We start from the raw sequence: 26,014 nt of genomic DNA, 5'->3' as shown, positions 1-26,014 counted from the left end.
GACTCGCTCAGCCGACACACATCTACGTGCATCAGTCAGTCCTGTTCACCTAGACCCCTTTGCTGCGCTTTCCCGGTGGTACAGACACCCCTCGGGCCAGTCCCTCGGGCACGCTTTTCCCCAGCGTTGCGCTGCTGCATCGCAACCAGGCGACACGCACAAATCTGCTGCAAAATCCGCTGCAGTAAAGTACCGCGGCTACGAGACCTGCTTCCTGCTGCGCGGCAGCATCGGACGCAAATGCCGCTTGACGGTGGTCCTCTGGCTGGGCTCCGCTTTACAGACAGGCCCTTCCGAGCAACGCCTGTGGATGGACGCGCACCCCGCCCGACAGGTAACCAGGCAGCGGCGGCCGGGGGGCCCCGGCTCCTCGGATCCCTCTTCGGGGAAGGAAGGGGTAAAAGGGGACAGCTTTTAGCTGCGGGGGTACGGGAGGAGGCACAGAGCTGCAGCCGGCCGGGCACACACCCCCCCCGCCCCCACCGGCCGTGACACAGGGTTGGGGGACGTAGGGCAGGGCCACGCCATCCGCCGGGGGACACGAGCGCCGGGGCGGCCCGCTATCGGCCATCAGTGCCGCGGGCCGCCATCTTCCTTGCTGACGGCTACCCAAAACCAAGATGGCGCTCGGCCAGCGAGTGGTGCAGCGTTTCCCCCGCCCAGGGCGGAAGTGACGCACCCGCGGCGGCGGCCGCCCCCCGCTCTCTATGGTGGTTTTTTCTTTTTCCCTTTGGGCCCCGCGTCTCTTCCTCCGGCGAGACGGGAAATGGCCGCCGAGCTGCGATAAGGGAGCGGGGCCGCCGGGAGTTCCGCCCGCCAGGTGAGGGAGGGGTGGAGGTGAAGGGGCCGCGGGAGGGTTTTGCGGGACGCTAGCGAGCCTTAGCCGCGGCCCAGCCGGCCGCGGGGGGGTGGCGGGGCAGCAGCGGCGCCCGCCTCCCCTCCCCCCTTCCTGGCCGCGCGGTGCCCGCGCGCCGTCCCGCCCTTCCCCGCCGCGTGACCTCGGCGCTGCGCAGCCATTATCCTCCGCGCCCCCCCGCCCCGCGCCAGCCGTGCCAGCCCCGGGGCGACGGGCCCGACCGCTCCCCCGGGGACGGGCCGGGCGGCCGCCGTCGCCGCCCTAACGCGCGCCAGCGTCGCTTCCTACGGGAGTCGTGCCGGGCGGGCGTCGCTCCTCCCTGAGCCTGGACGGCGCCCCCGGGAGCGAAGGTAGAGGGACGGGGCGGCGGGAGGCGGCCGCGGAGCTGCCTTGAGCTGCTTCGCGGCTTCTGGAAGCTCGCCGCGGGGCGGGGGTCGGGGAGCGGAATGGGTGGCCTGCCCCGTTGAGCCTCCAGCCCGGCCGGCCTGGGTTTGCAGCCTTTCCACCCTCCCTGTGGGAGACGGACCCCAGGAGGCCGTGCAGCACTGGTTATGGGAGCGTGCAGTCGGGCCGTTATCCTGGCGGGCGTGACGGGCCGGAGGGGAGCGGCGCTGGGCCGGAGGGATGCTGCCCGGCGGCGGGTGAGCCTCTGCGCTCGCTGTAGGAACTTCCCTCCGGGCATGGCTGCGGTTCGGGCGCTTGTGCCGTGCGTACTCCCGCTTGGCTCCTGCGCCTTATCTGCCCTGTGCAGAAACGCCCCTAAGTCCGGGGAGGGGCTGGAGCGGGTTTTATGCCCCTTGCTGAAAGGGGCTGTTACATTCCCGGTGTTGATGATGGTGTAGAATCTCGTTGTGGGATCTTGCCCTTTATTTCTCATTTGCTTTTAAACCCCCTGCTTTTTGCCTTAATTTTCTTAATGAAAATCAGATTCTTGTTTTGTGTGTTAGAGTGATCCTTTACCAAGTCAGTACGACCTGTCACTTGTTTATCTCTGAGATCAAAGTTTTACCTTAGCAGCAGCAATTAAATTTTACTATGGGAAGACCTGGGAGCATGCAGAACAAAGGCGTTTTTGACACTGCAGGTAGCCACTGCTTGTGTAATGGTTGATTATGATAAGTATATAAAACCATCCTTAGAATAGTTGTTGTCAGTGTGGGAAGAATTGATTAAAGCATGTGGGGTTCCAGGAAAATGCTGACTAGCTGTTGTCTTCTCCTTCCTCCTCTTTCTCCTCCCCAGTAATCTCATTGCTTTAGACAAAAGTGGGGAGATAAGCAGAGGTAAAGACAAAAGTGGGGAGATAAGCAGAGGTAAAGACAAAAGTGGGGAGATAAGCAGAGGTAAAGGCTCCGGCTCTGAGGTATGCTCCAAGCATGCAGCTTCTTGTGGTAGGGAGGGTAGGAATTGCTTCCTCCCACTCGTCCCTTTTGATATGTTGAGTGACAGGCTGCACCGAATGGCAGGAAGAGGTTTAAGGTGTTACATATATCAGTACCTGGGGCGTGACTGCCTCTCTCCTGAACACAGGCTCCGTGGCGTGAGCAAGGCTTTAGTGGGCTTGGCTGTGTGGAACAGTTCCTCAGGTGAAGGCTGTGACTGAGGGAAGCTTTCTTGGAAGTAGGAGGGAGCATGTGCCATAGGGAAGGGCCTGTTGCCGTTGGGGATGCCGAAAACTTGGGAGTGGCTGTAGGAATTTAGAAAGGGGTCAGTAGGGAGCTGTTGTTTGGAGCTAGGTTGCAGGTATTTGGATGGATTAGATTCTGGCTGGTTGTCAAGGAGAGATTGTGGTGTAGGGGTTTGAGGAATGTCAGAGAACTTTTGGGGTTTGTTTACAAGTAGTGAAGATGTGTGAAGGAAACTACTGAAGAAAGTAAGCTTTTGGGTTACAACTGTTACTCGGTTATCGCTGTGAGTTTCTCCTGAAAGTATTCTGAAAGTGTATTGCTGTCTTGTTCATTGTGCCAGCACTGGCCTCCATGCGGCCTTGTGGTAAATGGGATCTGGGCGGTTATGTGGCTGTCAGCTTTGTCTTTTCATCCAGAGTAGTTTTTCTTCTGGATCAGTTCGCTACTCCAGCTCACCGAGCGCCTATATGAATATTAGTCTTGGAACAAATGAGGGAGGGAAGATAGCCTTTTCTGCAGCAGTATGCTCATAGTTTATTGCAAAGAGCTTGTGGAAATGACTGTGTAAGGGTGTATGAAAACAGTGTTTAAAACACAAACAAAAAATAACAAAAATGGCTACTCAAAATGTGTATCCAAAAGCATGCTAATTCCTTTTTGTCTATTGACAGAATTCTTTGAAATAGTCACTTTGATTTCTGTGTTTTTAATTAGAGGAGAAACGTGCTTTTGTTTGCCAATAGTAGTACATAATAGAGCGGTTGCCGATCATGTGGTTTTGCAGAGCTGATTTTACTGTTACTAGTAGGATGCTGTTTTTTGATGTAATTTGCAAATATTTTATATTGTTTTCCATAAAGCAATGAATAAATGAATTAGGGAAAAAAGGACTTTGTATGTTCTACTGTTCCAGTTGACTTTTCATGCTGTAATTCGTAAATGGGTCTCTTCTGTCTTTGCAACTTTGTGGATATTATGAAATAATATTATGTATCAAAAATATAAAATAAGGGAATATATGCATCCCGGATCATATTTGTACATTCCAAGATAGTTTTGGCAAATTTGCTGTGGCATTTTAGTATTTGTAGGATTTTAGTAATTGATGATCTGAGTAGCATGGTTTTACAGTCACTAATGAAATGCATTCTTTCTTATTTGTGATGTGCTGCTGTTAAGTTGGTGGGTACTTAAAAAAAAAGCAGGGGGGGGTAGATGCCTTACACTACTGTCTTAGCAAGACTGACTTTCTTTAAATTGGTATGGGTATTATGAGAGAATATTACAAAATCTGTGGGATTTCTTGAAGACTGTCTATGTCCTTTTGTTTTGTCCTGACTGTATAATCCTCATTTCTTTTGAAGCCTGAATCACTGAATGAAAATGCGTTTTGGCAACAGCTTGTGAATTACTTTAACAAGATTTTGACTCTAATCTTGCTGACAGCTTTCAAGTAATGCTTAGGCTAGAGAAATGTACACTACTACATAACTGTGAACAAAGGATAGCTAAAATAATTAAGCTAAGAGGAAGCAGTGTTTTGCTAGTGTAATTGGGTATAACTGTCCTAAAATGTCGTAAACTTCCACATGGTGTAGAACTTTTGAAATGACTTAACAGATATGTTACATCTGCAGTCTGTGTATTCTGAAAAAACTTTAATATCAGTGGTGTAGTAAAAACTTAAAAAGAACATTTAAAAGGAATTTGAAACAGGTTTTTTGCCCTTCATTTTTATTTTAAACATAGCAAATGCTAACTGTGACATTTACTTCCTGTTTGTTGCATTGCTTGTGGCAGGATGAGCTTGATTCTGTTGTGTATCTTGTTTTTGCTTAATGGTCACACTTACTGGTAGAGACTGATTTAAGAGGCTCAGACATCCTGCTGTTGCCATTAAACTTCTTGATTCCCTCTTTGGTCAAGAATGTGATTCAGTATCTGACAGATAGTGGACTTCATTTTTTAAAGAAGTCTAGATTTCTGTGTTAAGGTTTGGTTGTTTGGAGGTGGAGGTTTTGTTTGTGGATTTGGTGTTCTGTTTTTTTTTTTCTGTTGTGTTTTTTTTGGTGTGGTGTTTGTTTTTTTTTTTTTTTTTTTTAAAGCTGCTGTCAAGTACTGTTAAAAAGCCTAACTTCCAAGTTTGTCGCTGCCGATGGTTTTGCTAAGCTAGTTTCAGGGAAGCTTTAAGATTGCAGTGCTGCCAAAAGAGGCAGTCCTGTCTGGCTGCTATTACAACTTTCCTGTGTTGGCCCACATGTTTGTGGGGTTGTTGTCGTGAACCATACTGGAAAAATCGCTTGTATTGAAACTAATTGAGGTGGTCCATACATTTTCTGATCTAATTCACTATGTGGCTGCAGAAATACCTGCGCTGGCCTGAGGGAGGAGAGATCAGGAATGTAAGGAAACAAAGGACAGGAGAGAGAGGACCTTTTCTTTAAACTAATGGTGCCAACTTATTCGGGTTTGAAGCACTGTGGAGCTACAGCAGCTTCCTTTTTGTAATATCCAGATTTTTTTTTAACACAAGAGTGAAATAGTTGAGAGCCAAGCATCTCCTTTCACATATTCAGGATAGAAAGCAAGGGAAGAAGAAAACTGAGTTGCAAGAAACATGTATTATAGCCCTGGTATTTCAGGCATACACCATGTTCTTAGCAGTCATGGTCCTCTTAAAAATGCTCAGTGATGACGTCTTGTGTCATGTTCGTGATACGCACATTTGGCAGACTCTGGGTCTCTTCTGAGACTACTTCAGAGATAAGCTTCATGCACTGAAGTGAGAAGGGCAGCTAGTCTTTATTTAGGGATTGATTAATTTATATAGCAACATATGATGCTTAGCACCTCTTATTCATTGCCCTTTGCCACTTGTGCCCTTAATTGACATGGTGTAGCCACTACAGACTGGCAGTGAGCACAAGAGTCCACAGGAAGAGGTTGTGAATGATTTTATTTGATATTGAAATGGTATTTTGTAGTTGTGATGCTTTCAGAGGAATGTGTACTTTTTCTGCAAAAGTGTGAAGCATGTAGAAGTGTACTGTTATAAAGGAGCCATTTTCCTACGGGTTTCTGTGTCTGCCACTATTCTTTTCTAAATTAGCTTTAATAGAGGTGGTTAGAATTTTAGATTCTTGAATATTGTGAGGATATTACACAGACAAGCCTTTATTAAAAAGAAACAGCTATGTAGTCTTTTCACTTTTGTTCCGAAGTATGAGCATTATTTTGGAAAGAATGTTTGTGTCTCAAGCTTTCACCGATCACAATTAAATAGAAACAAAAGCTGCTAGTAGTTGAGGTTTTTTTTTTTTAATTCATTAGTTAAGGTTTTCTGTTCAAAAATTTTCTTTTGAAATGTTATATCCATTCTCCCTGTGTGTGGTGGTTTTTTTTGGGTTTTTTTTTTTTGTTTAAGGTGAATAAGATAGCAAATATATTTTAGCTGCCAGGGTCAGATGTGGTATATATCCAATGGCTGGTAAAAAAAAAAAAAAAAAAAGTGCGACTGCTTCTCACCTTTGCCACTTGTTAGAAGATATTCTTAAAACTGTGCAGAACTGATTGCCAGAGTTTGAGCTATAGTAATTTAAGATCCTGTCTTCTGCCTAGAGGTTTAAAGGTGAAAACTGTCTTGTTCTATATCCCCAGGATCTAGATCATTTTAAGTCAGAAGTAGAGATGATTTAAGTATTGATTTAAAATCTTGGACTGAACTTCAACCATTTAGCTGAAGTTTGTGTTACTTTTTCTGTACTAGACTTCTGAATGCCTTAATTAATCTTTACTAGCTAATACCATCTCGCCTTTTGTCTAGACAAGATCTGAAATGGTCCGATACACTACTGTGCTCCTTCAGAGACTCATGCTTGCTGATGATGAGAAGTAAAAACTTAATCTTATTAAAGCATATATTTTGTAGAAATTGGAAATATCTTGGTCACTACTAGTGAATGGTAAGTGGACTTTTGAAAGCAGTGTTTATGAACACAAGTGCTGCGTTTCTTCTTTCAGATGAAGAAGACACCTATGAATGTGTCATTTAGGAGCAGTGGATGTCTTATGACTTTGGCTTTAATGAATAAATTGTTGAGACGCAGAATTTCTGGGAGATCCATCCCATCTGTATTGAACAACAAAATTCTGAGTTGCTTGAATGGAATTGGAAAGCTTGCTTAATGTTGAGTCAGATTACAGGCGTATATATGTATAGTCTTGAGGCTTTGAGGTAATTGAAAGATGAGGCCAGTGAAAAGTTTGTACATTTGAGATTGGTTTCATTACTACAATTGTGCTTTGTTTCTGTACACTTGCAAAGGAGCGTATTGTTAAAGATGTTGGTTGTTTAGGTAAACTCATATATGTATGCATTTTAAACAAGAAAGTATAACAGGGTAATGCTTGTATAAATGTTGTAAAAGAAACCTAAAAGATAAAGATAGCTCCAGTTAAATGCAAGGCTGTAAGAGTTCAAACTGGTCTAACAGTTTGCCACTGTCTCTTTTTTGCCCTGTCCTCCTGGCTGTTGCTGTACTGCCCCCATAATCCAGCTCTGGCACTTGTTTGGCCTTGCATTAAGCCAGTTCAATAACCCAGCTTTATGAAACTGATTTCTGGGTATTAAGAGTCTGCTCGGTGAGGGTTCCAAAGGGTGTCAGGGCCATTGTGAAGGTGAGGATAATGCATTATACAGCCCTGTAAGCAAGGCTGAAGGAAGAGTGATGATATGTGGAAGGGGAGTAGGATATGCCCCTTGGCAGTGGCTAGCTGTTGAGCTGCTCTAGTTAGTCTTAACATGCAGCTCCACAGAGTCAAAGAGTGAACTTGCCATTTCTTAGGCATTGTTTTTTCATGCTAAACAGATAATGTTTGAACCCGTTTAAGCAAAAGGTATTGCCTGCCCTTTAGTAAAAGTTCATGTCTTTGACAGTCTCTTTTTCTGTTCTATAGGGATCAGTATTGCTGAAAGCACAGATAGAGAGTTTTGAAATAATTGCTTCATTGGCACCAGCCAACGGTTTGAGGTAAGATTAACTTAATTCTATTTTTAAATGTTCTGATTGAACCCAGCCATTTAAAATGAGGATTGACTTTGTTTTCCTAAAATTTGTGCTTGAAATAAGAAATGACAACATAAAGCCTTCTGAAATTAGCATAAGTCTTGTAAAGGTCAACTGTTGTACAGTATATATGTACTTGCCCTACATAGAATGCAAATGCATAAATGTTATTGTTGGATACAGGGAAAATCAAACAGATTCCTTTCAAGTTGAGATTGGGTTGTATTATAAACTCGTACATCTGAAGTTTGGTCTGAAAATTACTTGTAACAGCAAAACCAGTTTTTTTTTTTTAGCACTCTTGGAAAATTGGTATGCTTCATGTCTTACAACATTTTAAAAGCTCTAGATTTATGTTTACTGTGAATAGACGAACATTAGAGATTATAAGCCATTTTCTGTAAGTTTTAATTGAACACAATGAAGTAGAAACCATCTTCTGAGTATAGGTTATGCAAATTTGCTTTTTAATGGAAGGAGACGGTAAGAGACAGCATTCAACACACTATTCATCTCCAAGGTAAATATTTTTTTTTTTTTTTAGTTAATGGAAAGCTGGTTTGGGTTAAAATTTATTTTTTGCCGGGTTAGTTTCAGATGAGGTTACATCTCTTTGGGGCCATGCAAAATCTTGTGCTACTATGGTGGGGAGGTCATATGGGGTAGAAGGGACCAGCTGGCGGGGAAAGGGTGGACTGCTTTTTTTTCTTTTGTGTTCTCTTATGTGTCTAAAAATCTCTGAAATTTTGTGAACTGTAAGCTGTAACACTGTTTATTTGTCTTTATATAATGAAATATCACCCAGGTAACAAGAAAGATTTTATATAAAATACCTTGTGACAGAAGGTGCTTGTTGTGTTGAGCATGTTTTTTCAATACAGTGATTTTAGGCTTTCATGCTTGTTTGCAATACAAAAGCTAAATGTTTGTTTTCCATTTTTATTTTCATTATTAAAAAACAATGGCTATAGGTATTGAGCATACAAAGGCCTGAAAATGTGTATTACTTGTTCACAGTTTATATTCTGGTTGTCTAATGTGACCCTTTTTTTGTTTTAAAGCTGGGCAATTTCAAAAGAATGGCAGCGGGTCAGAGTTTTAATTAATTAATTTGGGGATTTTTAGCCACTGATCTGAAAAGGAAAAGCTGTGTATTTTTCATGGTTAGCACTAATTAATTCTAAACATCTATTATGACTGTACATAAGAAGAAATTACAGTCTAATATGAGTTTATTTTCTTTTAGGACTCATTGCCTTATAATCACTTGTAGTTTTCATATCTTAATTTGAGCTGAACAATGTTGAATTCTGCTGCAAGCCATATTATTTAACTAGTTGTTAAAATCTAAGTTGACCATGTATTTTACATGTAGTTTAAAAAGCAAAATTAACCTAAAAGGATGCAAGATGGGCGTACTGACCAGTGGAAAACTGGATCAGAGTGATTATGTGGTTAAGGGAAATACCCCTGGCTCAAACCAACAACCGCTGGACAGAATACTTCAGGGCTTTTCCTTTGCTTATGTAAAAGTTGCATTGTAATGGACTGTAAAGTCCTCCCAGAGAAGGACTGCTGCATTGGAAATGCAAGGAAACTATAAACTACACAGATAGCAAGAATTTAGTTTTCAAACATATTAAAATGTGTAATTGTTCAGACTTGCATTGTTTCTTGCCTTAATTTGCAGAAGTGTTTTTTTGTTTTGTCCTCTGTCCTTCTACAGGATCAGTTTGCGATTAAATGTGGAAATCATTTTACTGTTATACATCATCTTTTCAGACAAACTGCATGTAGCTATGTTAAATTCTTTAAAATGTGGTTGAGCTTTTGATTTACTAATGAATGTACTCAATTGTCTTCAGAGTTCTTTGGTTTAAGAAATGCTATACCTCTTTCCAATAGTCTTACTTTAGCATATAGAAATTTACATAGACTCTAAACAGCTGCTTCCTTTTTTGTTTTTTCTTTCCCTCCCCTCACTGCTTTTTCCTTTGGGAAGGAGTGTATCTACTGGGAAAAATGGGTCGATCTAACTCAAGATCACATTCTTCAAGATCCAAGTCCAGATCTCAGTCCAGCTCTAGGTCAAGATCCAGATCACATTCTAGAAAAAAGAGATACAGGTAAGTTGATGTCTTAGTGCATGAAAAGTTGATTTAGTATATTAGTTTCTGTCTGGAAATTACTTTACATTTGTATGATGCTATGGCAGAAGTGACCCTGGGATCTTACTTTGTTTTAGGCAGTAGGTAAATTGTGCTTTGAATGTAATTTCTGTTACTTTGTTTAATACTTAGCTGTTTTTTCTCTCTTCCTGTATCTCAAGATAATTTCAGAATGCTAATGGTTCCTCAGGATTGTGGCTTGTTTGATTCCTCCCTCCCCCTTCATGTGATGTTTTATTTGTCCAGCCTCTTCCCCTGTGATTTTCCGTTTCTCATGCAGCTTTTTGTATCTGTGGTAACTTAAGGCTTTAGCAGATAAGCATTGCTGTGTCTTGTCTTCTGTGTTGCCTCCAGCCTTTTCCTCATCTTTCTTATTAGTGGACATAACCATCTCCCATAGAAAAAGTGGCAGAATTGAATGTTGAATGTTTACTGCCTCATCAGCTGCTGTCTGCAGGCTGGCACATTAAACTGGGGGTCATGTAACTTCATGTTCCAGGCTGTGAACCATGGTGGCTGGGGAACTGAATGCCATACTCCAGAGTGGTGATAATCTCTTAATAAAATGGCAGGGCAGGCCACTGAGGCTGGTAGTGTCTTAATCATGTGATGCTGAAGTAATTTCTCAGTCCTTTAGGAGTATAGACATGTTTATTATAATCCTTTGAGACAAATAATAAATAAAAATAGATTGTAGAAGTTACTTTAAGACTGTTAGTCTGCTGCTTTGACCATTCTGACTGCATTAGAGAAATTGAATATTTAGTGTCAAGGCACTTCTTTTTTTTGTTGTTGTTGTTGTTGTTTAATTCTCCAATTGTCAAATGTTAATGTTTGCTTTTTAATTTTAGTTCTAGGTCTCGGTCAAGGACATACTCACGATCTCGCAGCAGGGATCGTGTTTATTCTAGAGATTATCGCAGAGATTACAGAAATAATAGAGGAATGAGACGTCCCTATGGTTACAGAGGAAGAGGTAGAGGGTATTATCAAGGAGGAGGTGGTAGATACCATCGTGGAGGTTATAGGCCTGTCTGGAACCGAAGACACTCCCGAAGCCCTAGGCGTGGCCGTTCACGTTCCAGAAGTCCAAAACGAAGGTCTGTGTCTTCCCAGAGGTCCCGGAGCAGATCTCGTCGATCTTACAGATCTTCCAGGTCCCCAAGGTCCTCTTCATCTCGTTCTTCATCCCCATACAGCAAATCACCTGTCTCTTCCAAAAGACGTGCGTCTCTGGAAAAGCAGGCAAAGAAAACTGAAGGGGCTCCTTTGCAAGATAGCCCCTTGAAAAATAAATCACAAGATGAACAGAAAGATACATTTGAACATGACCCATCAGAGTCTCTTGACGATTTTAACAAATCATCAGCAGCTTCTGGCGACATTTGGCCTGGCCTTTCAGCATATGATAACAGTCCAAGGTCACCCCATAGTCCTTCTATTGCCACCCCACCTAGTCAGAGTTCATCTTGCTCTGATGCCCCTTTGCTTAGCACAGCCCACTCAGCAAAGGACACTCCTCAACATTCCCATTCCATTCAGCATAGTCCTGAGAGGTCTGGCTCTGGTTCTCTTGGAAATGGTTCTAGCCGTTATAGTCCTTCTCAGAATAGCCCATTGCATCATATCCCTTCAAGGAGAAGCCCTGCAAAGACAATCCCATCACAGAGCGCTCCCCGTGAGGAGGCTCGAGTGCGGTCATTTTATCCTGAAGGTGGTGAACAGGACACTACAAAAGGTGGAAAGTTTATGAAAAGGTAAGAATTAAATTATAAGCCTAATGTTGTCCCTTAAAATGCTGACTGTTACAGAGTTTCAACGAGGTCATCACTGTACCTTGGAAAATACAACATGGAATAAATATTACTCATTATAGTCTGGTTGGAATTGTGCTTTGAAACAGGCCTTTTCCTCCTAAGATGCTTCAAGTTCTTGACTGTTGACTAGTGGAGATAGGGACATGTATCCTTGAGGAAAAATTGGTTTGTGCTTTTCCTTTATGGTGTATTTTCTTATACTCTGTTTACTCTTATGAGAAACCTTAATTGGAATAGTGCATCAGACTTGCTTGTTTGATAGTGAATTCTGTTTGAGTATTTTGAAGTTTTAATGCTTCATGTAGTTTGAAATGCAGACCTTTTGGAAGTCTAAAAATGCAGATATTGTGCAATGATTTCTTTGTTAACATAAACAGCATCAATTGCTAATTGTGCAGTGCAATATGACAACTTTGATGCCTTGACTTTGATTTGCGTTACTTATGAAAGAGGGTAGGTCTTGGTATCTTTGTAACATAATTCTACTGATGTGAGGGATGACATATTTAAAGTTCAGTGTATATTTTCCAATTAACGTAACATTCTTCAATTTGCTCTTAAAATATTTGATACAGTAGTAATTTTTTAAAGCTGTAGAATTCTTACTGACACTAGACTGTTCTTTTCTAATGTGACTTGTACTTCAGTGCATTTTTTACAAAATAGTTATAGAGCAAAGCTGTGACTATGGTATAAGGGCTTGATTGTAAGCTTGTAAATTTTTCTAGTCAGTGACTTGCTATGTAAAAATTACATTGCTTAGAAGATCAAAAATGTGACTTCCCCTGGGTAAGATGTATTGGAGTTGGTCATTGTATTAGGACCTATATGAAAATAGTGTATAGATAAGGCAGTGGCTGAATTAATTGGTAGGTGTGTTTCTGTGTTTAAGAGAGCTGCCTTCTAAAGGTTCCCTGCTTGTACACAATATAGTGAATGCATTAAGCCTGTGTCTGATTTTGGAGTTATCTTAGAAATGTGCAGGATCTTGAAAAGAATTAACTTTTTTTATGGTACCCCTTTAAATTTTTCACTAAAAAAAAAAGCACAAAAATGAATTACAGTCTGAATTGTAAGATTTAATGTGAATTTGATGGAAAAAAAATGACTGGTGTAAGAGAATGTGAAACTGAGTACTTACTAAGAAAGAACAAACAAATCACTAGCTTTTTTATAAACTCAAGCAGAGGATTTCTAGGTGTTCTACAGAAAGGCATATTCTTCAGATGCCTCCAGTAGTACATAAATGACAGTGGGAACGGTGTTATGGTGTGCGAAGCATTGCATGCTAAAGTTGAATTGCTCAGAGGAATGTATTTCTTCTTGGTGTGGGATTGACACAAAAGAGGAATGCAAGTGAACTGGAATGAATGCAATCCAGAGTTACCAGTCTCTTCTTTGCTATCCACAGGTACACAGATGAAGAGTCTAGAGTATACCTGCTTGATAGGGGTAATACCAGGGAAAAGGAGGCCCAGAAGGAGAGAGGATCAGAAAAAGGGAGGACAGAGGGAGAAAGGGAATGGGAGGAACAGGAAACCTTAGATTTTTTCGTTGATAAAGAGACTGGGAAAGAAAAGTTTAATGACTCTGAAGGGGAGGACACAGAGGAGACAGAGGATTACAGACAGTTCAGAAAGTCTGTCCTGGCAGATCAGGGTAAAAATTTTCCTACTGCATCTCACCGGAATGCTGAGGAGGAAGGAACCAAATACAAATCTAAAATATCAATCAAGGGCAATAGAGAGAGCGATGGATTTAGAGATGAGAAAAGTTATAAGCTTAAAGAGACTGGCTATGTAGTGGAAAGGCCTAGTGCAACAAAAGATAAGCACAAGGAAGAAGACAAGAGTTCTGAGAGAATAATGATGAAGAAAGAAACTCAGTCACCTGAGCAGGTAAAGTCTGAAAAGCTCAAAGAACTCTTTGATTACAGTCCCCCTCTACACAAGAATCTGGATGCGAGAGAAAAATCCACCTTCAGAGAGGAGAGCCCACTTAGGATCAAAATGATAGCCAGTGACTCCCATCGTCCTGAAGTTAAACTCAAAATGGCACCGGTACCTCTTGACGATTCCAATAGGTAAATTATTCAGCTTTACAGTGTCGTTCTCCACCTGCCTGCAGTGTCATTCATTTTTATTTAAACTAGTGGTTTCTTTTTGTGTGTCTCTTTCTGTTGTTGATGTATTTTAGACCTGCTTCCTTGACTAAAGACAGGCTGCTTGCTAGCACACTTGTCCATTCCGTCAAGAAGGAGCAAGAGTTCCGATCCATCTTTGACCACATTAAGTTGCCACAGGCCAGCAAAAGCACGTCAGAGTCATTTATTCAGCACATTGTGTCGTTGGTTCACCACGTCAAAGGTATGTATTCAGTTTATCGTACCAAATATACATCTGACAATTTCATTTAAGCCTGTTTGCTGTCTTAGTACAGAAAGATTTCAGCCCTCTTTTAATGTTGATTTAGTCAGACTTACTTCCTTTTGAGGTACACGTAAAAATAATAGCAGCAGCAGGCAGTATAAGAAAACCGCAAGCAGTGTAGAGCATGGTAGCAGTTACACTATGTTTCTGGATAAATTTTTGAGCCCAAGTAGTATATAAAGTTTGAAATTTTGCAGTGTGGTTTAAACATTGGTGTGGGATTGACACAAAATACTACATTGGTCATTCTTTTCTTATTTAGTTTTATTTTAATGGCTCTAACATACAATTTTATATTAAGTGGTGCAGTGTGGGCTGACATGCCGTTTGCACATGTAAATACAATGGCATTCCTTTTGGAACATCCTAGAGCTTGTTTCAGGTCCTTATGAAGAAAGTTTTTTTTAATGTCAAAATAATAAGATTTAAGAAAAATTGTGCTTTAAATGATAGTAAAATACGCTGTGATATTTGATGTTATTGCTATTTGACAGTACTGCAGTGCTGGAGCCAGGAATCTCGCTTATAGGAACTTGGCAGTGGCTAAATAAACAGCCGTTAAATGTATTGTACACTATTTTCTGATTTAACAACAGTGGCTGTGCTTACTGCAAACACCCAAAACCCCCAAAAAAGCAACAAAACACAAACCCAGACTATCAAGGTAGATGTATTTCATTTAGGTCACATATCCTATTAAAAGCTTTCTGATGGAAAAATAGATAATTCCTTAAAATCCAGTGAGGATATCTGGAGAGTGATTTTTTTTTTTTTTTTTTTTTTTTTTTTTTTTCCCCATAGCATTTACTTGATTTCACTGGGCTGTTGTCTTGTTCTCTTGTGTTTAATGTACTGAATGTGGAAAAATTTGCTAGTGAAAATAATTTTGTCATATCATCCTAAAAAGCAAGAATCTGTAAGCATTGTTTTTTGAGATGCTTTAGCTTCTAAAATTGCAAAGATTTGTGGGCTCGAAGTATATGTTAAGGTTCTGTTAAAAGTCTTACTTGGTTGGCAAAATTCAGATTACTAAGGCTGAATGATTTCCTGCATTTTTAATTACTTAAAAAGAAGAAAGTAATAGGCAACAGTGGTAATCAACATGATAATATAGCAGGTTTTAAAAAAATTCTATTGGGACACCTGTTCAGAGTATAATGCTGTGTTTTGAAAATACCTATTTTATTGATATGTAGAGATTTAAAGCTCAATCCAGTGAGAGCTTCTGTAAGGGTTTGCTTGTATGGTATATGTAGGCTGCAGGTGAAATAGTATTCCTGAAACTCTCACATGTTGATCACAAATAGACTGTTTTTCTGTAAACTTTTGTATGTTAAACAAATATTTGGTAAATGTAACAGCTTAACAGCCTATCTGGTCAAGTTATTAGAATATGTACAGTTATGATTGTTTTTCAAAGCAGAACCTCTCTTAAGTGTCAAATTTACTGTGGTCTGTGATCAGATTTTAGTAACTCTTGACAAATTGAAGTTATGTTCGTTATTGGTGTGATGCGACCAGTCTGAACAGCTCTTTATTAATGTAGAGCTGAAAATGCCCAGTGATGTTTTCTTTTTCATTGTAACTAGGTCCTGGAATGTGTTTTGAAATGGCAAAATCCATGTTACAAAAGTAAAATAGCTGTTGAAAGATACAGATGCCAAACAGGCAAAGTTGAACCTTCTGTCTTCCTGGCAAAAATGGCATAAAAACAGAGTTGCTAGCTCAAATTCCTGTGTTTGATGGAATTATGATTGAGGCACTACCCTTGTAGTGGCCGTTTCAAGTTTTAATGGTTGGTTATGAGACAAATACTGGATGCCGGGCGGTAAGTTGATACAGATGTATGTTGACCTGTTAAGCAGATAGCTTGCTTCATATGTAACATTTCATAGCTCATGACTTTATGTATTTCTATATTACATTTAAACACATTTGTTGAGCTGGTTTAAAAACTGAGTTTTGCTGTTGCTAATTTAACTGTCTCTGAAGGAAAGAGAAAATTTGTCAGAAAAGTTGTCAAGTTTGCCAAGATGCCAGATGCTTAAATGAATTTATTTACATATAGGTGTGTTAATTGTCTTGGATTGTTTATCATCACAGCTTCAAAGCAAGAAACTGTATTCCTTTAAGAAATTACTTGTTAGGTCATTCATGTAGTTATTGAAGCATACATTACTTAAGTGTTTTCACTGAGTTAACTCTTACTGTAAGTTAAAGATGAGATGAATAGTAAAATGTACTTATTGCAAGTATTCATGACTCAAAGTAACTTCATTTTCTCTTACGTGCAAAGTATATAACTGTTAAGAAATTGCTCCTTTCTCTTTCATTAGACGAAAATGTCATTGAAAATGAGCAAGTCCCATCAGTAAATGATGCTTGAATTGGATGTAATGCAGTTGTGGCATAGTTATAAGTAGACCTGCAGTGATGCTGTGCACTGTTACTTTGTTTGGGTTACAGAATGTGTAAAAATAGAGAAAATGCCACATTTGCTTGTTCACATAGATTTATTGAAAATACTGTGTTTTTTGCCTGCTACTTGCCTTTCTGTCAGGAGCAAAATTCCTGTCAGTTGAATTAAACTAATGAAACAGTGTTTTTTCTATTGTAACCAACAGAGCAATACTTCAAGTCAGCTGGAATGACCCTAAATGAGAGGTTCACTGCATATCAAAAAGCTACTGAAGAACACTGCACCCGGCAAAAGAGCCCAGAAATACATAGGTATATGTTAACTGCATATGTAGATGCTTTGTGTTTCAAATAATGCCTGCTAATACTTCTTTTGAGAACCCAAAATATTTTTTTCTAATCTGTATGGAGTAATTTGTCAGTTTCTGTATAAATACAAAATATCACAAAACCCCCTTCTATAAAAGAGAACTGGTCTGAGCCTGGTCTGGCTTCATCTGTGGTTTTGTAGCAGATGTCTTCTCTACCTCTGTATCTCACTTAGGATATATTTACTTTTCTCACATGCAGTGCTCAAATATTGAGGGGCATATGTCTTGAAGATGAAAAGAAGCCCTGTACATGCATCTTTATGCTTCAGTGTGAAATGTTCCATCTCATACTGTAGGTTTTGTGTGTGTTAATTTACAGCACTTTTTTGAAAAATCTGAGAGCCTGAAAGGTAAGAAGGTAGGCATGCAGATGTAGTTTCTGATCATGTGTTATGGTTTTATGATGCAGTGTACTATATTTGCGTTGCATGTGAGGATGTATTACCTCCATAGTCAGTACCCGGTTTCATATGTTTTCTTAACTGTTAAGTATTTTTGACTTTACAGCAAACTGTCATAGTGTTGATGATTTCCAGGGAGGAGTGTGTGTTTCAACTGGCTATACATAATGTTTTTTTGAAATAACACATAAGATACAAAAAGTATCTTCAAAGTTATACTTAGGCAGTTTGATTTTTTTTTTTTTTTTTTTGCATTTGATCTGTGTTTGGTTTTTAGCATATTTCACACGGAACAGAACCAAAGTTATTAATTTTTAGTTAGCTTCTGTATTCTGATGGTGGGGCTTTATATGCAAAAAGCTTGTTCTAATGCAAAATTTTTATATGTTTCTCAGTTTTATGTTGAAAAGAAGTGTCTGAGGCCATTAACAGTCACATACACATATGGCAAGACACTGCTTTTATTTTACATTTAGGAGGATTGACATCTCTCCAAGTACCCTGAGGAAGCATACCCGTTTAGCAGGTGAAGAGAGAGTCTTTAAAGAAGAAAGTCAAAAAGTAGGTTCTATGTAACTGTTCTATCTGTATTTCTAAACTTAATTTATTGTGTTACCCTTTAAATCATAACTTCACCGTTTTGTGTATAAAAATACAAAAATAATTTGTATTTATTGTATCTGGAGTACTTGCATTTAGAACATTTTTTTTTTTCCTTTGACTGAAGTGTGTTACCAAGAAGCCAGTTTATGTAGCATGATTTTGCTATATTGGTAATGTGGCATATAAGGTCAAGTCTTCTCCCACCCTTCCTTTCTTTTTGGGCATTTCTTGCCCGATTTTGTGGCACTAAGCTGCCCATGGACAAAGGGGTGTGGGGGAAGGGGAAGTACTGAGGTGTCAGTGAATAGTAGTATGGTTGAATTGCAAAGGTGCTTGTGCTCTGTTAAAAACAATTCACCAGAAGAAATGAATGCTTAAACATCCTCCCAAACCATGTATGATGGTCTGTCTGCATGAAAGAATAGGTATCTTATTGGCTTGATGTGAATGCTTGTTTGAAACTGAAATTCTTAGCTGTTCTTTTTTTAGATCTAGCAATTGCATGTAAAGAGTGTTCAGTTAAAGTCAATTTGTGTGCTGAAGAGTTTGTTGAAAAATAGGTAAATTCTATCTCGCTTTTTTGAAAATTGATGTACAGCTTGCCTTTTCATTCAGATTCTCTTCTGGATGTTTTATTTCAAAATTTTTGTTCCAAAATATAAATTTGTTTACAGGGAGATAAAAAATTAAGGTGCGATTCTGCTGATCTTCGTCATGACATTGACCGACGTAGGAAAGAGCGAAGTAAAGAACGAGGAGACTCAAAGGGTTCCAGGGAATCCAGTGGGTCAAGGAAGCAGGAGAAAACTCCAAAAGATTACAAGGATTACAAATCTTACAAAGATGACAGGTAAATATTTGAAGTCCCTATTTAGGTTTTTAGCTTCTAATTAGCCTTTTGTAATTGTAAGCTTAATTGCTTTCAATTTTCAATGTATAATGGAACATTTAAATTTAAACAATTAAAATTATTTGTTTTACAGCAAATATGTATTATCTGTCTTTTACACGGCTTATGGTGGATGAGGACAAAAACTTTGGAATAGCAAGCTAACACTGAAAAAAAAAATGACAAATTAATCTGTCCTATTATCCAGGCTACATCAGGAGGTTGGACTTCAATGCAGTACATTTCTATAAACAGTTTGTGTAAGAACTTTGGTTCGTTATGCTTGATTCCGCACTTTTTCAACTCATAACACCCAGAGTATGAGAATCTTACTGATACTTAGGTTTTAACATGGGTGAGAAGGGGAATTTTTATTTTTGTCTAAAGCCAGTGGGCTGTTGTTAAGAAAAAAATGTTAGCATATCTCAGTGGATACTGTGTAGCAGTGGTAAGAGTTACTTCAGGTATGACCTTCCTTTGAATAGAACATTAAAATCTTGTAAAGTGGGTCAAATTAGTACCACTATGGGGTTACTGAAAGTCTTGCTGTAGGAATATGTTTTCCCTGCTTTGTACTGGATATACAATGAATTTTCACTTATGCTTCCTGTTTCCCATTTACTTTTTGACTTTGGTATCCACATTATCTTCCACTGGCTAATTCCGTATGGCCATCTACATAGGGAAGCCCACGCCATATCTTCTCAACAGTGTGCAAACTGAACTATGTAAAGTTACTGTAAAACTTTGTCTTGAGGGTTTTCTTCCCTTCAACTTCTGTTTTTCCGCCTCAGAAGAAAGGTGGATCTTAAAAGTAACAGAATCTCTTCATAGCATAAAACCATAGAAACGCTGTATTTGCAGTTTGCAGACTGCTGCTTTCCAACTCACTAGCAATAATATACATTTAGTACATTTAAATGTGTAAGAGGAGGCTGGAAAGTGGAACTATACTCCTTAACATCTGAAATATTTAACATATATGTGACTTTATAACCGGAAGGGGGATAGCTTTTCATAAAATGTAAAGAGATCTGTTTTAGTATAGCATGCTACAGGTTATCTATTACTCTTAAAACAGCACACAGTGTTATCTTTTTATTTTTCAGCAAACAAAAAAGAGATCAAGACCGTGCTCGGTCCTCCCCATCTTCCTCTCCATCTTCTTCTTCATCCAGTTCTCGAGAAGAAAAGGATTGCAAGAAAGAAAGAGATGAAGAGTTCAAAACCCACCATGAACAGAAAGAATACTCTGGTTTTGCAGGGGTCAACAGGCCAAGAGGCACCTTTGTAAGTTGCTCTCTGATTCTTCCCCCAAATTATGAACACTGAACCAATAGTAATAGTATAACAGATAAAACGAGGATGTGTTGCAGTGATTCTTGAGTTCTTTTATGGGATGTACCAAACCTGAGAAGTTGTTTTTTTCCCAGCACTGCCCAATAGCAGTTAATTGGTGTGTAAATAGACATTAGGATGCTATTGGAGACCCTAACGTAAAGGTGGGAAAAATTATTTCTTGCTTATTCCTTGCTGTGTTGTAATTACATTGTTTCCTAACAAGATCTGCAAATTTACTTTTCTCTAAAGAATAAATCTTGTCATCTGTTACTACTGAACTCCCTGAAGCTTCTGTTTTTCCTTGTCACTTTCAGTTTGGTTTGGCCCTCCTTTGTGTGTGATGCCTGCAACTTGTTAAATGGAGAATGGCATGTAATAAAAAATACACATCAACCTTTAAACAGCTGTATTGAGGAGAGGAGATGGTATACTTGTTTTTCAGTCTTTCTTTGGCCTGGACTAGCCACAGTGAGCATGAAAGCTCATTAATTTAGCTCTGGAATGTGTTTTCGCATTGTGATTTGGAAAGTAATACATTGACCACTGTAGTCTTCAGAAAAATCTTAAAAGTTAAAAATTCCATGTTAATGTAATTACTGATACTTCAATTGGGAAATGTAGAAGCATTAAGAAAAAGCTAGCAATCAATAAAAGAGGCCTTAAGAAGATATGGAACACTTAAAAACCCCCAAAACATACCCCCCACCCCCCCAAATAAAAAAAAAAACTACAAGAAAAGCCCCAATTCTGTATTTGGGTGGGTGGGGAAAAAACTCTGACTGACTTAATGGGTAGGAGTAATGTCATACTTTCACAATAATCCCTTGGTGTAGCTTAAGACTAAGTAATGCTAAAAGACATTGGTATGAATGTACACGTAATAGTTTCTAGTAGTGTAAAATTCTGAACTGCAGACGAGTATCTGAAATGCCTGTGAGGTATGCAACACTTGAGTTAAGGTTTGACTCTTCCATCTAAAAAACTGTAGCTACTTAAAAGAAAATTCAAAGTTCAAAATTCCTAGCACAAAAAAGGCATAATTTCCTTTCTTGATATCTTTTTTAATACAAATATACTAAGGAACATCTATGTGGCATAAATGTATAGATGCTCAGATGGTGTAGGCGTCAAATATAACAATATTGGTAGAATTTCTAGCTGTATAACGTAGTGGCACTGAGGTAGACAAAAGTAGCACTTAACTCCCCTCTCCTCAAAAAGAATCAGTTGAAGAAAACTCATAATTGGTGGAAGCCTTTACTGCCTTAGAAAACCAGATTGTATGTATCATGAAAGGGATTATATTTTACATGAAATTGAAGTCTATTAAATTTCCAGTTCACATCAACTTCTACTAATTTAACTGCTGGTAACTGCCAGTTCTGACTATGGATAATAAAATAATAACTGGTTCACGTTCCCTAACGACATACGTGGTCACACACAGGTTTACTAACAAGCTGTGTCTGAACAGAAGAACCTAAATAGGCCAACCTGTGGACTTGAGTCTTGTCTTTAGGGATACAAACTTGGATACTGTTGAAATATACAGGCTGGCTAGTGTGGGAATGCCTCAGTAATTCAGTCTAATAGTGGCTCTATTCCAGTAAATACTGCTTTGTTTTTGGAGTAAATAAAACGTTTTTATTGTGAATTCTCCCTGAAGCAGGAAGCCTGGATACACTGGGAGAGCATAGCTTGCTGCATAGAGGAGACTTCAAGCTAAGCTGTCAATCTCATACTAAATCAGCAGTGATTTTTTTCACTAAACTTGCCGACAGACGATGTTTATTCTGGGCTTCTTGTACATAAATGTCATGAATAGTTTTGAAGTAGGAACACAGAAATAAGGATAAGTAGAATCTTTCAATGATACTGACATTAATATCCAGCTCCTGAAGAATTATGTGTAACAGTTCTGTTTAAAAGTCTCTATAGAAAGAGAAAAATATATTTTGTCCTTTTTGTGATGGTCTTTGCAGTAAGCAAGCCCAGAAAGATAATGCCGTAGTGGATTTTGCTGCCTGTATTTCATTGCCTGAAAGATGACTTGGGGGAGTGGAGTGTTAATACAGTGTTGAGGAAAGCTCTAGATGTTTTTCTTAAAGGGGATCTGATCATAGGACCTAGTACCAGGAGGTGCTGACCTCCCCCACCCCCCCCGCCCCCTTTTTTTTTTTTTTTTAATCCTATCATATTTTGTCTTTACATCCTCTCTTCTCCTGCACAGTGATACTGCTTGTGTGCCCTAATTTTGTAAAGGTTCAAAGCTATTGGAAATAAAGCATGTAGCATTTCCTCTCTTGTACAGGTTTTTTTTAGGCGATAGTCTATCATTTACCAAGTCACTCTCCAAGCAGTTCTTTTTTTATTTGCCTACAGTTTATTGGATAGGTCTTAGGAGCCTTTTATGGATTGTTTTTCAGTCTCTTTGATTTCAGAGTAGTTCTAAAGCTGTCCAGCATAATTTCTGCATTAGAAGTGTTGGAGCTTTGTGGAACTAAGTGTGCATAATAATGCTCTTTCAAGTTAGTTAACTAATTTTTTTTTGTGTATGTTTATGGTGCTTATTTTCAACAAACTGATTTTCAGCCATGTTTTTGTAGTTATTCTGAAGACCCAGTTCTGTGTCTTAACTAGGCTGTTCATGGAAATAGTGTTCTGTAGTAACTGCAGGTTTTAGCAGTCTGTTTTCCCATCCTAGCCTTTCCCTACTCCCCTTGAATGGTGGATATAAACTCTTGTTTGATGTTATCCACAAGCTAAGAATTTACATGCTGAGGGATCTGTAGATGCTACTTCTAGTGTATTCTGAGTTAAGCATTTTCCTTATTGCTGTGAGACTTCTTAGCCTAACATTTTAAAATCCTGTTAATTCATTATAAAAAATATTTAAGATGTTAATTTTCACTTCAAGCATAGCTACTCTGTACAGTATATATTCTTGATTTTTTCTGAGTAAAGAATTTATCCATTGGAAATGTAATGTGGCCTAAAGTACATTTCTGAATCTCATTTCAAAATGTTTAACACATAGTAGATGTACGTATTTAGAAACTGCATTGTTTGTATGTATTCTAGAATCACTTTCTCATAACTGATATGACTGACTTCATACATGACCTTTTTTTTTCCCTCTCCCGACAGTTTTCTCCCTCTTTCAGTCTAGTTTTTTCTGTTTGGTTTTTTGTCTGTGAACAGCTTCAGAAGTTTCTTCTGACCTTTTGTTGCAACACACTGGTTTACCAGCAGTCAAAGGAAGTTTCTTTTTGGTGATTGTGGGTGAATTTATGCAGAGAACTCAAATGTGTTTCAATTAAACTTAATAGAATCATTATTTCAAAGTGAATGCTTGAACATATTACTTAAGGTAATACGTGAATTTGAAAATGGTTTTACACTTGCAGATACTGTAATTAAGCACAGAAAGAGCATTTTCAGTAATAGAGAACTTGAACTCTGTGGTTTTATGTAAATGGATTAAATGACATCTTGGTTAATCAGTTTCGAATTAGGGGCAGAGGAAGAGCCAGAGGAGTCTTTGCTGGAACAAATACTGGTCCCAGCAACTCAAATACTACTTTTCAGAAGAGACCGAAGGAAGAGGAATGGGATCCTGAATATACCCCAAAAAGCAAGAAATACTTCTTGGTGGGTGTGGAGAACTCGATATCTTATGCATGCTTTTGTTTTTTCAAACTTTCTACAAGTGTAGAAGTAGCATGCATGTATGGACAGGGACTTCAGTTATGTAACCATGCGAGTATCAGGGCTGCTGTAGTGCCTGGTTCTGCTTCCCTTGTGTCTTTCTGCAGCAGGCTGGCAATAACTGAGGCCCGACACAGATTTCATCTCCAAAATCTTCATCAGTGAGTGGGGAAGAAGGCAGATTCATACTAAAATTGTTAAAACCAAATTTTAAACCAGAAAGACTTGTGCTGTGTTTTCCTGGATTGATGTCTGTATGGCATTTGAGCTTTTTCTTAGATTTGTCTGGAGGTCTGCAGAAGTGGAAGATCAGGAAAAGCTGACAGTATTTGTGGATGTTTGTAGGCTGACTGTTATTAGCAGTCCTTAGTTTGTTAGCAGTAGTTGAGTACTGTGATAGTCATAAGAAAATCACCTTAGTTCTGATGTCTTTTTCACATCTGGATTATGAAAGGAGGGCTGTTGATACAACCACCCAGTAAATAGTGCAGCATACAGAATGTGTAGCCTCTGTTCCATTTTATTTCCTTAACAGTGCAAACTTCTAAGGATATTGTTTCACTGTTGAAAAATGTTAAGTAGCGAAAATTAGACCTTCTGCTACAGCATCATAGCTTGTCACAAATATCTTAACAGATAATCCAAGAAGTAAGGCAATCACAATTTGAATGTTTGTACAAGGAGTTCTCAGTCCCTCCACACACACATAAACTTTTCTGAATCTATAAATGTAGAAAGAGAGGTGATAATCCATTAATGAAGAAATTTTATGATAGCTAAAACAAATAACTGTAGCTATTAAACTTTTATCTGGTCTCTAAAAACGTTTTTTAGTTAAAAAAAAAAACAAGCCACCCTTTAACTGTTCCTACATAATTACTACTAAACTGCTTTATATAGATGTGGTATGTGTTTAATAGTTCAAATTTCTTTCCAAATCACAAGTAAAAAACCCAGATGTTGAAGCAAGTGTACCTCACTCTTCTAAATATAAACCTTTTTTATATTAAATCATTGTCTGTAGTGTTCATGCAGTGCGTGGAGTCATTGTCAGAAGACTTAGCGAACTATGTAAGGCTATATTTGGTAGTAAGAAAGCAAACTTTAAGCTTATTAACCAGAGAAACTCAACTGTTATTTGTTAATGTGAGATTTAAACAGTTTGAACTTCATTTTCCCTATGTCATGCAGGTGAAGCAGGGTATCTGAAAACTGAATAAAAATCCTAGCACATTCCTAGAGCTTCTTCCTTGAAAATCAGATTTCTTTTTTCCCCCTCAAAACTAGGGAGTAATTCTTTGTTCTTACTGAAGATGCATGACAGAACTGTTTTATTACATTCAGACATTTGAGTAGACCCACAGCTAATAAGGGCTCTTAAAGCAGTTTTATTGTTGGTTTTAGTTATAGCATCATGAATTGTAAGGATATCCTTTATAATGTATTCTATAAATCATAATCTGAACTGTTAAAAAGTTCTTAGGTTTTTTTTAATCAAATTGTACTATACATAGAAAAAGTACTAACGTTTAAGGGGGTACGTTTCAGAAGTGTTTTAACCTTATTCTTTGTCTGGTATTATTGTAGCATGATGACAGAGATGATGGTGTGGATTATTGGGCCAAAAGAGGAAGAGGCCGTGGTACTTTCCAGCGTGGCAGAGGGCGTTTTAACTTCAAAAAGTCAGGTAGCAGTCCAAAGTGGACACATGACAAGTATCAAGGGGATGGGATTGTGGAAGATGAAGAAGAAACAATTGAGAATAATGAAGAAAAGGACAGACGCAAAGAGGAGAAGGTAAACAGCTTAGTGAATTGCAGATTAGATGGTTTATTTTGCAGTATCTCAGATAATTGTGTGCTGGTGGAGTGGGGATCGCTTTAAAAAGTTTCAGAATTTGGTTATTAACAGTTTACAACAAGACTGTTTTCTTTCTTTCCACAGGAATAACCCTGGAAGAAAGTTGCAGCTGTGAAAGAGCAGCTCTTGCACCACCCACACAACATTTTTAATATGTTTTTTTGTTGTCAAATGAATGTAAGCATTTTACTTAAATTTTACTGTTGGAAAGTAGTTTAGAGGGATTGTTTTTGTTTTAAGCCTTTAGGAAAAAAATCTTGATATAGTAAACTATGTTAATGATCGTACAGGTAGAAAGTAAAATATTTGTAACAACTTTTAAGAAATTTTACTGTTTGTTACATGCAGTGTAATTCTGCTTTGTCCAAATATATGGTCAAGTACACCTCTAAAAGTTTTGATCCTCCCCTATGTCTGTGTTTTATTCTGAAGTAAACTTACAGCTCTGCACACCTGAAA

The 26,014-nt window shown here is 38.9% G+C and overlaps 2 protein-coding genes across 22 annotated transcripts in view; one reads left to right on the top strand and one right to left on the bottom strand.

Annotated features, from left to right (window-relative positions):
* The window catches only part of LOC101911196 (uncharacterized), a 34,124-nt gene extending 33,839 nt beyond the window's left edge, over nt 1-285 (bottom strand). The window contains exon 1 of the mRNA XM_055810407.1: nt 208-285. The gene's annotated coding sequence lies outside the window, so the exon portion shown is untranslated. The remainder of the gene's footprint in view (nt 1-207) is intronic.
* Nucleotides 196-26,014, top strand: BCLAF1 (BCL2 associated transcription factor 1). 21 transcript variants are annotated; one of them, XM_005230147.3, is made up of 14 exons: nt 201-334; nt 6,308-6,446; nt 7,441-7,514; nt 9,553-9,676; nt 10,570-11,475; nt 12,947-13,618; nt 13,732-13,901; nt 16,589-16,694; nt 17,631-17,715; nt 18,432-18,607; nt 19,756-19,936; nt 23,492-23,638; nt 25,283-25,492; nt 25,640-26,014. In XM_005230147.3, exons 4-14 carry the CDS (start codon nt 9,573-9,575, stop codon nt 25,643-25,645), a joined length of 2,763 nt encoding a protein of 920 aa, XP_005230204.1. In that variant the 5' UTR covers nt 201-334; nt 6,308-6,446; nt 7,441-7,514; nt 9,553-9,572; the 3' UTR covers nt 25,646-26,014. The 21 variants fall into 21 exon arrangements, 18 of the variants coding, with proteins under 18 accessions (XP_055666368.1, XP_055666375.1, XP_027651967.1 ...); XM_055810394.1 differs by lacking the exon at nt 201-334 and adding an exon at nt 677-820 and having other exon boundaries at nt 9,556-9,676; XM_055810388.1 differs by lacking the exon at nt 201-334 and adding an exon at nt 677-820.

Source organism: Falco peregrinus, chromosome 7 (assembly GCF_023634155.1).
Source record: "Falco peregrinus isolate bFalPer1 chromosome 7, bFalPer1.pri, whole genome shotgun sequence".
Lineage (NCBI taxonomy): Eukaryota > Metazoa > Chordata > Aves > Falconiformes > Falconidae > Falco > Falco peregrinus.
This window is presented reverse-complemented; position numbering and strand designations above follow the sequence as displayed.